This window comes from Vipera ursinii, assembly GCF_947247035.1.
Source record: "Vipera ursinii genome assembly, chromosome: 3".
NCBI classification, from domain to species: Eukaryota; Metazoa; Chordata; class Lepidosauria; order Squamata; family Viperidae; genus Vipera; species Vipera ursinii.
Window position 1 is genome coordinate 181,804,169 of NC_139516.1, and position 12,392 is coordinate 181,816,560.

General features: G+C 36.2%; 1 protein-coding gene across 5 annotated transcripts; it reads right to left on the reverse strand.

The window, feature by feature from the left end:
* Nucleotides 1–684: 684 nt before the first annotated feature.
* Nucleotides 685–12,000, reverse strand: PEX2 (peroxisomal biogenesis factor 2). 5 transcript variants are annotated; one of them, XM_083361153.1, is made up of 3 exons: nt 11,895–11,949; nt 5,525–5,667; nt 685–2,480 (listed from the first exon to the last, which is right to left on the reverse strand). In XM_083361153.1, the coding sequence occupies exon 3, from the start codon at nt 2,461–2,463 to the stop codon at nt 1,558–1,560; it is 906 nt and encodes a 301-aa protein (XP_083217279.1). In that variant the 5' UTR covers nt 2,464–2,480; nt 5,525–5,667; nt 11,895–11,949; the 3' UTR covers nt 685–1,557. The 5 variants fall into 5 exon arrangements, with proteins under 5 accessions (XP_083217279.1, XP_083217277.1, XP_083217280.1 ...); XM_083361151.1 differs by lacking the exon at nt 5,525–5,667 and having other exon boundaries at nt 11,895–12,000; XM_083361154.1 differs by lacking the exons at nt 5,525–5,667; nt 11,895–11,949 and adding an exon at nt 9,252–9,286 and having other exon boundaries at nt 685–2,477.
* Nucleotides 12,001–12,392: the final 392 nt, after the last annotated feature.

Consider the following 12,392-nt stretch of genomic DNA (forward strand, 5'->3'; position numbering starts at 1 on the left):
CAGGACATTTGTACATTCTGTTAGGAAAATGGTTAACCACCTAGCCCAGAGGTCCCCAACCTTTTGGGCAGCGGGACTGGTCCCGTGGAGAGGTTTTTCTGTGGACTGGAGGAGGCGTGGTTTCATGTATTGGCTGCATCCCACGGATAGGGCTTTGCTTGTTTGTGCAGACCAGTTTCTGGCATGCTGTGGCCCGTTGCCGGTCCATGGACCGGGGGTTGTAGACCCCTGATCTAGCCTATCCATCATATGATTGTTAGCAAAAGAATTAAGAAATCCAACCCTCAGTGAACTTAAAAGAGATAAAATGGGTGATAGAATGGAAGTAGCCAGTTGTAGGTATTTGTGTAACTTAATCTGTTTAAAGAAGATTTTGAGAGAATCCTGTAAATGTAAATCTAAACTACAAAGTCTATAGAAAAAGAAACAAACAGACTGCTAGCTCAATACTGCAAAATACCAGGACCCTAAACAAAAGATCAGTTAATAGGTCACTGATAAGGAGAGCTGACAATATAAGTGATGCCACTAGCAAACCAAAGGAAATTCAAAGCTCTTCTAAATAATGGGTACACTATGCAAGCTAAAACTAAAGCAACAGAAATATCAAAATAAACCCCAAACAGGATTATGAACAGCATGCAAGAAAGTGCTAGATAAAAAAGATAAAAGATCACGGATGATAGAACCGTTGCCCTTTATTATAGATGAATTCCCCAAAGTAAGAAACAGGGAAGTGTAAAAAATTAATAGCTATACAAATACAGTTACATTGGATAACAGACTATTTTACAGTTAAAGGAGATGAAAAGAATATTTAGCTTAAAAACTTAGAACAGTTAATATTGTCTAAAACCAGCCGGAATGTCCAAAAAATAGGCTTAGATTTGTCAATTTCGTGATACAGTGTAATATATATTTCCTCTGAATGATTAGAGGAAAAATAGAAATATATATTCATCCAAATAATTTATCAAGGAAAAAGGATGATCAGTTGACATCTAGATGGCAGGTAGAATTTGGTGTAGGCATTTTGTTCCATGATACATAGGTTATATGAAAATAACTGATTTATGATTTTAAGTTAAATTTAATATGACTAGGAATCTCAGATTTAATATTTCTGCTTTCATCATGTTACTTAAAAATCCTGAATTAAAAAGTTGCAAATGAAAATATTGTCATTTTTCCATAACTCTTTAGATTACTCCATAAGATTTTTCTCTGATCTAAAATAGGATATGCATAAAAAAGTTAGTTTTTAGATATACTGGAAGTTGCACATATTTTGAGGGAAAAAATGCAAAAATTATATTAAAAGAACCAAATATGACTTTATCTTTTACAAAGCAGTTTATTAGGTTTCAAGTACATGATAGTATTAGAGCCCTTGTTTACAGTAAATAAAACAGTCTATATAGTAAAGAATTATAGAAACAAAACCAACATTGTATGGGGCGGAAGGGATCCAACTAACATATACAGTATATGTAAATTATTTCTGTCAGTTTTACAAATTATATTCTTATGAGTTTGTAGAAAATATTATCAAGTCAGTTATATCTCTTTCATTTCTAGCTTATATTTTAATGGCTGGATATCTTGCATCTCAGTACCACATTTAGGACAGGTAAAGTATATATCTGATAAGAAGCAACTTTTGATGCAATAGTAACAAAAAACATGTGAGCAGCCAATAGTATGAGGCATAGTAGGCCATTCCCCACACACAGAACATTCCTTATGACTTATTTCTGACATATTTTCATTATTGAAGTTTTTCCTAACAGGTAAAGACCAAGAAGAAATCTTGACTTTGAGTTTCTGCATGTTAATAAGTGGCAAAAGGAACACCAGAAATTCAGCAAATCCGTGCCACAAGAGTTCTCGGTTCATGAATTCAAACGCAATGGGACGGACACCCTGTGGCTGGCAGAACACTGATCTGATTCTTAAAATACGTTCAGTAAGTGTAGCAAATTTTCCCTTCTGAAGAAAAATTAGAAAGTTTAGCAACTCACAGAGTCTGAGAAGCCTGACTATTAAGTTAATAAAATACTTTGTCCTTTGGAATGAGTCCAATGGACGTTTGCTAAATAAATCATAACACCTTTCTTCCAGCCATTTCCCACCAACAGTACAAATAAGATACCATAATTTCTGTTGTTTGCTCAATGTCTGATATTTCTGTATTTGGGATAAATCATTTGTGTATTGAATATTCAGTAGAGCCTGCCCCACTGTTGCATTCTTGGAACAGATGGTGAATCTCCACAAAAAAATCCACAGAGATGCTTTAATTTCTGGTTCAAAGCGAGCCAAGAGTCCAGGTTTAAATCCATGAAAACAGCAAGTGAACTGGGACCAAACTAGCTGTTCCAAGGCTTTGTTCAGTTCAAGTGCATCCAGCTGACTAATTCTGAGGACAGGAATCACTTTGTTGATATTGCTGTCCGATGCCATGGTCAACACGGAATCTTCTATAACAAAAAATAAATTCATCAACATATTTTCTATTACATTTTGTTGTCCTTTATAATATTTATTCTTTTCATTTTGATAACAGTTTCATGAGTTAAATTAATCAAGAGCAATTTGGGCTATAAAATGTAACTATCCCAATCTCACTGAATGGAAAGCAAATACCGTATTTTAAATCTGGATCTTCAGTCATCATGTCAGGTATTAACATTGAAATAGTCAATATTACGTCCACTCAGTTTAATTCCTTTGCTGGTGGTTTTTCACCAGCACATAGAATGTATGTTCAACTGCACATATATTGATTTTCAGACGAATCAGGATCCTGACAACACATATTACTGCACAGTACATACACTGGCTTCTATTTTATAATGCAAATATTCAGATTTAAAACAAATTTAGTAATCAGAGCAAGCTTCCCTGACGGATAATATGTTCTTAATTACCATTCCTCCATTCCATATATTTGAAGTCCATAACATTTTTTAAGACCAAAGGCTGAGTGTGGCCTTTGAGAGATATGCTGAAGGCTATACTTCCAAAAATGGTAAAAAATTAAATTTTATTTCATTCCATTTATATCTAATTTAAATAAAATTAAATATAGTTAATATAATTGCCCTCTAGACAGGTATTTAATCATTTCTTCCTTCTGTAAATTAATTACAATTTGGTATCAACTTAAAAATCTCTGAAATGTCATTCAAAGCTTTTAGGGGCTAGATTTGGTCCTAAAATCTATACTTCAAGTACACCTTTAATTCATGTGATTGAATAGTAATATACAACCAGGTTTGGCACTATCAATTTTTAGACTTTTATACTTAGGTTCACCTGTCATTATATTAACATAGTTAAACCAGAAGGTACTTCTTAGCATTTTTATTCATGCATTTCCATTTATTTTAGCCTAAGTTTCTAATATTTTGTTAGCTGGCTGAAGGACCAACAAGATACAAAAGTGAGTTAGAAATCTAATAAATAACCATTGTGTTAGTATACAGCTAATCACACCCCTTCTTTTCATTTTCCATCACCATGGGCTGCCCCAGAATTTCTACCATAAATGTCAACTGCAAGGACTGCAACATTAGTGAACTAGTAATTGTCCGAATTTTCTCTCTTTGCCCTTCTGTCTATCTGAACACAGGAAGTGCCATGTTTTAATTGACCTGCAAATCACTCCAAATGAAAAAGACAGAAAAAATATTACCGGTCTATAGATTCTCATTTTTTAATTTCATTACATTTAAGACTTTAGATTGTTTAAATCTCTTTTAAAATGCTAGTTTATTATGCTTTAGACTTCCATGATACTGAAGTTCAGATTCCTTAAGAAGTGCTTTGATTTAGGGTTAAAACCTGGCATTCTAGAGCTACTTCTTGGCTTTGGTTGCCACATAGATCTCACTAATATTGTATCTATCATACTATCTTTATATAGGCATACCTGGTTTAGCGACTGTTTGGAGCTATGGAGTGATAAAAATGTATGTTTTTTATCAATCCTTATATTTACAACCTTCATAGATTTGTAAAACAAAGGAAATCTTTGAAATAATAAATAGCGTTGCATTTTCACTTGGTGGCCACTTTGCTTAACGACCAAGTTGCTGGTCCCAACTGTAGTTGCTAAACGAGGGAATACCAGTACTGCTACTTGTACTGTATCTTCTATGGTCCCTCCTGCTTAACATACCCTAAGATGTGTTTACATGGTCAGCAATGTACCTGACTAGATTTTCTCACTTCCAGTCTTGAACAGATGGCTACCATCTTAAATGCCTCCAAATGCAGGATGAACATGGATTTTCACTCAAAGTTGCATCTGCATTTTCTGTGAAATGTTGTCATATTACCTGCCAGACAGTTATGAGGTTATATAGTGATTTTCTTCTTCAGAATGTATTAAATATGTAGCCAGAGAGTTTCCAGGCTATGCAGCCCTACCTAGGTCATAACTTTACACAAGTTGTGCCCGACATCTTCACTGCTCTATTAATTACCTGGTACTTTGTACTTAATTTGTTTAAAAATACTAATATTACTAGGATTTTTATTTTTACCAAGGTTCTTATCGACCTATAACACATTCTAAGAGAACAAATTGTTGAGTATCATTAATTAAATAGGTATATTTTTCTGATATGTGTTAACATTACTTACTGTGTATTATACAAATTATGAATGAATGTATTTTATTTAGAAATGCATTATTGACAGAAATCTATCAATACTAAAGTGGGTATTGTCAAGGGCCTGTCAATATTAATGTAATTATGATTAAGGGGATAACATGGATTTTAGCTTTAATACCAAATAACATCTCCTACACTGCTGCTATCAATATAAGCATTATTATTGACCTGTTCTGAGGCCCAGAACTAGATGTATTTCCATTAACCATATCTGTCAATGCATCCTGCCTACAAAAATTCTACATTTAAATTTACAGGACTGTAAACTTTGGCAGCAGAAACGTATAAGTTCAAGCAATCTCCAGTGTCATTCCTCCCACCCCCTCCCTGCTGTAATAAACTAATTTATGCCAATCCAATGACATTGCCTTCTCACGCCTACTCTTTTAAAGGATAATTAGCAGAAAACAAACAGCGTTTTCATACCAAAGAGGCACACAGTCCAGTGCCTACGTAGGCATGCCTTAAAGATGTTCAGAATGCAAAACTTAAACAATAATATACCAAGCTGTCCTTCCTGGTGTTCTAAATTTGAATACTGAAATATTCTACTTGTGTTTGTGATGCATAGAGCAATTTATAAGTTAATGTCTAAACCAGTGAATTCAAATATGTTTTCCAAGAGTTTTAGTTCCAAAAATCACTTGTATCAGTCAGATAGTATTGAAATATGCAGCCAATATTCATCACAGAATAAAATGTTTCTCCAGCTGCCAATCAGTGTCACATTTCATTGGTAGCACTGTCTCACAGAAATGCACTGTTGGGTCTGGGTACCAAAACCTGGGAGAGTTAGGAATATTATTTTCATTTACATAGATCATGATCTATTTCCAGCTCACCTTAGCTTATGAGAGCATGACAGCAATTGCAGATTTTTTAAAAGCTCTTTCTAGTGTAATTAGCATAAACGTTAGATACGGAATTTTAAAGGGAAACTCAGATTGTATGATCCATTCACTTGGATGCCATCCAGTCCCCATCCCTATGTCAATAAAATGGGAAGAAGGAGTTAAAAGAATTCCTATTAAATAAAATTGCACACACACTGGAGTGGAGAACCAGAGGCTACTGTGCTATAACTTCCAATATCCCTCATGCTGGGACTGCTGGGCATTTTAATCCAACAATATCTGCATAGTGAGAGTTTCTCATCCCTAACATAATGAATGCATGGGGACAAAGGGAATATATATGTAATAAATGTTATTTATAAATATATTTTCTTAAGAGAATGAGCTATTAATTTTTAAATATTTCTGTCTCAATTTTTTAGAAATTTTCCCAAGGAATTCAGAGTATTCGTTTCAAATTCAGATGCTAGTTAAGAATGATCAAAGCTATACAAACACACACACACCTTATCTGTCTGTCTATCACATACTATATGGGTTGGTTGTAGATCTATGGATTTTCAAGTCAATTCCATCATAAACAACCTTCTTAAAGACCTCTGAGAGCTGAAGCTGGCAAGATGGAAAGCTAGAAGGCTCAGACATAGGCATTACTGTAGGTGTCGTTTACTTCCCAGTCTGGAAGCAGAGCAGCAAAAAATCTATTTTTATGAAAAAGCAGGAGAAACAAATCTAGGATTTAAACTCTGAGGCTCATACGTGTTACACACAGAGAGAGACACAAGCATGCACCAGGCATACATTCACATGGTTGGATTCTTGGTTTCCCTAGCTGCTGATATTCTGCATAAATATAGTTTCCTCCATTTTCAATAATAGTATATATTTAATGCTTAACTAAACTACGTAAGAGTTCTTGAGAGTTGTGCCGTTAAGCTAATTACTGAATGCAGGGAATTGACTAGTGAAGAATAGTGAATAAATCTTTGCCTGCATATAGTGTGACAAGACTGTCCTTTGTTATGTACTTCTATACATTCAAGAAAGACAGGTAGGTTGCTTCAACAAAAGCCTCACCAGAATTACATATTATCTCTTCATCACTATAAAATTAGTTTGTCATTATTATGTCACAGCTTAAATAACCTTCAAAAAGATTAATTTTATATTATATTTTGAATTTCTATATGCTTGTTAAATGCTTTCTAATGCTTTTAAATGCTTTTCTATACTTTTGAAAGTATACTATAGACTTAGATTTGCTAACTGCTCTGTTGCTTGAAAGTTATTTGCATTTGAATTTCTGAAAATATTTTTAAATGATTATTTTTATGTGGCCTATTTAGTCTTTAATTATAATAAAAATTAAAGGAAAAAAACAATGCTTTATAACATGTAACAACTGCATGTAAATTTAATAAAATAAATAAATCTAAATGGAATAAGAATTTAGCTGCTTAGTTTAGCAACTGTTTGAAGTTACAATTCAATGGAAAAGTAACTTGGCAATCAGTCCTTGCACTTATGACCATCATAAGAATCTTTATGGCCACATGATTGAGATTTGGGCACTTTGCAACCAGTTGTTGTTTATGACTGATCAGAATTCATGTGCATTCCCTCTTTTTTAGGGGGTGGGGATAATTTCAATTGAGTCTTGGGAACTTTTTCAGAAATAGTTGACCATTGTCTTTTAAGGCTGAAAGAGAGTACTTCAGCAAATAACTAGTTTTCTCAGTAATTACAGGTATGGCACCTAAAACTTCTACACACAGCTTTGTAACAGCCTATAGGCTTGTCTTCAAAAATACCAACTTAAACATCTTTATAGATATATAGTAAAAAAAATCATATCAAGCTTTACAAGATATTGATATTAGAGTCATGCAATGATAAAACCATGGGGTTGTCTGACCAGTAATTATGAATTACACTTCCAAATTGTAGAAAAGTTTTAATTTATTATAGGGCATTAGTATATTTAAATTATTATAGCAATGTTTACTTTGGAAAAAATACAGCTTACAAAATCTCTTAATTCAAAGCACTCTCCACTGCAAATTATTTTTAAAAGTCTAGGACCATGGTGGCGAACCTATGGCACGCGTGCCACAGGTGGTACGCAGAGCCCTCTCTGTTGGCATGCGCGCTGTTGCCCCAGTCCTCGGCCTTTAGCTGGGTTTTATAAAACCTTTTTACTTTAGGCCTCCACCACCGTGTGCAAAAAGAAAAAAAAAGGTTCAATCAGTCAGGTTCAACTTGGGGAAAAAAAAGATCTCGCAAAGTTGGAATTAATTGATCGAACTTTTTAGTTCTACCCAGTCTGCTGTTACCACCGCAACCACGCCCACCTAATGGGGTGTGCCCACCCAGTTGGCCACCCCCAACCAATGGTCCACCCCCACCCGGCACCCAACGATACATAAGTGGGTTTTGGGTTGCAGTTTGGCCACTCGGTCTCTAAAAAGTCCGCCATCACTGGTCTAGGAGATTAGTATTTTATTTTCTGATTTAAAGAACAATAGATTGTTTGGAAATATTTCTACCGTAGTATGTAAAGAAGTTCCTGAATGAGTCACTGTGACATTTAGTACTGCATGATGATTTATGACCATATATAGTAGTATCAGATACTTATTTCATCTAGTCTCTCGCAGCACCGCTTATTGGTACATTTCTGTATAAATATTCAAAGTTTAGAATTTCATGCATTAAAGGTACATTTTTAGCCTTCCACTAATAAAATGCACACAATTTCTTTTAACATTTAATAAGAATCTTCCGTTTTTCATGAATTTGTAAAAATGAATCCCTTATCAAAACCTCATTCCTTTTTATATCCTACATATACATTCCTACACGAAAATGATACATTCCTAAATGAAATGAAAGTAATTTCATAAACCTGCTTATTGTAGCAGCGGAACATCCAAATGTTTTAACAATTTTTTAATTTATACACAGGAAAGTGCACAAAATAATTTCTATGACATTTCTGATAAGGATAATGGCATAAAGCAACTCACAATGTCCTCTTAAGCTCATTCACATTTTTATTTTAAAATCTTATTCTAAGGAAAGTATCATGTACTTCGAAAGGAAATTAAACGTGTCTCCTTGTAGCATTAATATCCTTAAAGTAATTTCTTTTGGATCAAGATTGAGCATTGTACATTGGCCGTACTTTAAAACTAGAATCTCCTTTCTTGCATATGTTATCAATTTAAGAAGTTTCAAATGTTTCTGGCATACAATGAATGAAATGGGTACAAACACACATATACAGTAATATAAAAGAGTGTCTCTAAATTTAACAAAACAATTGTAGTGGATATACCAGTTAAGTTAAATTCCATTTGAATTTCATATATATATATATATATATATATATATATATATATATATATATATATATATATATATACATATATATATATACATATATATATATATACATATATATATATACACATACATATACATATATATACATATACATATATATATATATATACATATATACATACATATATATATATACATATACATATACATATACACACACACACACACACACACACACACACACATATATATATATATATATATATATATATATATATATATATGGTAGAATTATGTAACAGCTTCAACTGAAAGCCTCACTTCAAACAGATAAGAGAGACAGTTCTTTGGTTCAGAAAATAAAAATCACCTTGTATCAACTAGAAGCACTGAGAGGGTCAACTTGATTTAGCCAGTAACTTCACTCTAGTGGGAAGGGCTTTTGTGTATGAGCAGCAGCTCTTTATAATGGTGAGACTGAAGCAGTACAGCCCTTCTGATCTAGTGCTTCGGAGGGAACCTCTGCTTCAAGTTGTGGCATCCCTTTCAAGTTGCACACAGCCTTAGTAATCAGCAAACCCTGTCCATGGTGATAGGCGGTATCACATTAAAAATCAGGAAGCAAAGATAGTATCCTAAGTCAAAATAATCTTTTAAAATATTTATTTTAATTACTTACCATAGTTCTAAGTAATCCCAACCAATTAGGCACACACAATCATTGTATACAGTAAAAAAACTGTAATATAAAGGACAATTAAAGTATCTATCACTAGTGCATGCCTCCTCAGGAACTTGGGGAGTGAGAGGTGTTCAACAGATGCTCCTACTGTTTGTACCAGCTGGGCTGATTCTATCTTGGCAGGGTATTCCCTGATATTTTACTTTCTATTTTATTTTACTCTCCTAATCAGGTTTTTCCAGATTCACAGTGGTTTAGCTTTAAGGAAAAAATAGTGACTGAACTGGGACTCTCTTCCATGACCAATAATCCATTTATACGATCTCTCATCTTGTAGGTTGCTATTTGAAGAAAGTAAGCTGGGTAGGCATTGCTCATTCTTACTTGGGAACAATTTGTGAGATACCTCCAAGCTTGGCTTGACCTAACAATTAGTCTTTACACACAGATTGTTTCCTATGACCATATTCAAATCTAGAGCAAAGAAAATTGGAGAGCTGATTAAGTGGGCTGTGAAACTCTGAATGGCTCCTTGCAAGGCCACCAATAACATTTGATAAATACTGTATTGCCTGGAGAATTAACATCTTTAATACCACAATCCTATCTATATAGCAGGCATATCAAACTCGCGACATCATGTGATGTTGCACAATGTATTGTGATTTTTTCCCCACTGCCAGCAATGGGGTGGGTGCAGTTTTAGTGTGATGCATCCGGCCCGTGGGCCGGCAGTTTCATCTGCTTGCTATATAGGATCTGTGGGAGATGGGTGGTTAAGAAGTATGAAAATAAATAGTATAGCAGTGTCTCAACTCTGGCAATTTTTAAAATGTATGGACTTCCAACTCCCTTCCCCTCCCAACGTTTTTGGAGCTGAAGTCCACACATCTTAAAATTGCCAAGACTGAGAAGCACTGCTTGTTCAGTGACTATTTGAAGTTATGACAGCCTAAAAAAAGATTTACAATTGGTCCTTGAACTTGCATCTGTCACATAAACTTGATTGCAATTCAGATGTTTAGCAACCAGCACACATTTATGATGTTCACAGCATCCTCACCCACCCGATCACTATTTGCAAACTTCATAGTTGGATTTCAACAAGCAAAATCAAAGGGGAAGCTGGCAGAAAATAGCAAGTTGCAGTCACCTTATGTTGCATTTAACAAATGCGGTTGATTTGCTTAAAGACCACAGTGAGAGTTGTCCTAAGTCAAGCATGGTCAGTTTCACTTTATGACAGCGCTGTTGGTCATGGAATTGCTGACCCCAATTGCTGTCATAAGGACTACCTGTGCAGGCATAGTGAGAATACCATAAAATTGTTTCCTGCTAAGGAAGAATGAACTGTATAAGCTTGATGTCTAAATGGAAGATGATACAATTTCAGCTACTATTTGTGGGGTTTTTTTTTTGAACCAGTAACATGAAGCGCCGTGGTTTTCAAGCATTTTTATTCACAGTAAGGCAATAACACAAATAATAAAACGCAGCGAAACAATCGTGTAGAGCAGCGTTTTCCAACCTTAGGAACTTGAAGATGCGTGGACTTCAACTCCCAGAATTCCCCAGCCAGCATAGCTGGCTGGGGAATTCTGGGAGTTGAAGTCCACGCATCTTCAAGTTCCTAAGGTTGGAAAACGCTGGTGTAGAGATTGAGTGAGCCAACGGGTTAAAAATCAGCCACATTTCTAAATCAGTTTATGAGCCAAATGATTTTGTTTCCACCCCCCCCCCGTCAATGGAATCTTCCAAAAGTTTAAGAATGGCCACTGAGGTGGTCCTTTCTTGTGTTTCTAACCAACTGAGGCGAACCCGCCCTCCTTCCTAAATCTGCTCTTCGCTTAGAATAGTTGCTATTGTCCCTCTCCCAACCCACGCGGGGGGGGGGCGGGGGGGTTTTCTTCCAGCTACGAAGCCCCTATCAAACATTCGCAGGGCTGTCCCAAGGATAAAGGGGAAAGAAAAACGTTCCACGACAGGCAGAAATTCAACTGATAGGCTCTTCGACGCAGGACAAGAAAAAAAAAAGCCGTTTGTTGCGTTTCTGCTTGTCCGGGGGGGGCGGGGCGAATGTCCCTCACGCTTCAGAGCCGCTCTGCCCCGTGGAAGGAAACCCCTTGGCCGCTCTCCCTCTAGCCCAGGGGTAGGCAACCTTGGCTCTTTTATGACTCGTGGACTTCAGCTCCCAGAATTCCTGAGCCAGCTGCGCTGGCTCAGGAATTCTGGGAGTTGAAGTCCACGAGTCATAAAAGAGCCAAGGTTGCCTATCCCTGCTCTAGCCACATCAGTCCCGGCTGGCTCGCCCGCCATCCCTCGCTGACTGACCTCCGCTTTCCTCCTGAGGGAGGGGCTTCTGGGGAAGCGCCACCGCCGCCTCGGCCTCCGCAGCTCAAGGCTCCCGTGGGCGGGGAAGAGATGACCCGGATTTCACACCGAGCAACGAGTTCGTTAACTGAGGTGCCTAGAAGGGCCGGAGTTGTCTTTCCTCTCTCCTTTCCGCTGTCGTCATCTTCGCGGCCCTCGATAGCCACGCGCGCCCAAGCGGCTCCGCATGGGAGCCGACAATTGGAGAAGAAACAGGAAATGCTGATTTAAACTCGCTCCCATTGCCTAGAGAGGTAGCTTCCTGGCCGCTTTGTCGAGTCTCAATTTTGTTCATAGAGATAGGAAAAAAAAAACCTTTTTTAAAAAATAAATAAATTTGTTTTTAACTTTTATATCTTGGTTTTTTAATTACCCTGTAAACCGCCCTGAGTCTTTCGGGAAAGGGTGGTATATAAATGTAATTAAATAAATAAATAAATAAATAAACCTTCTCCATTC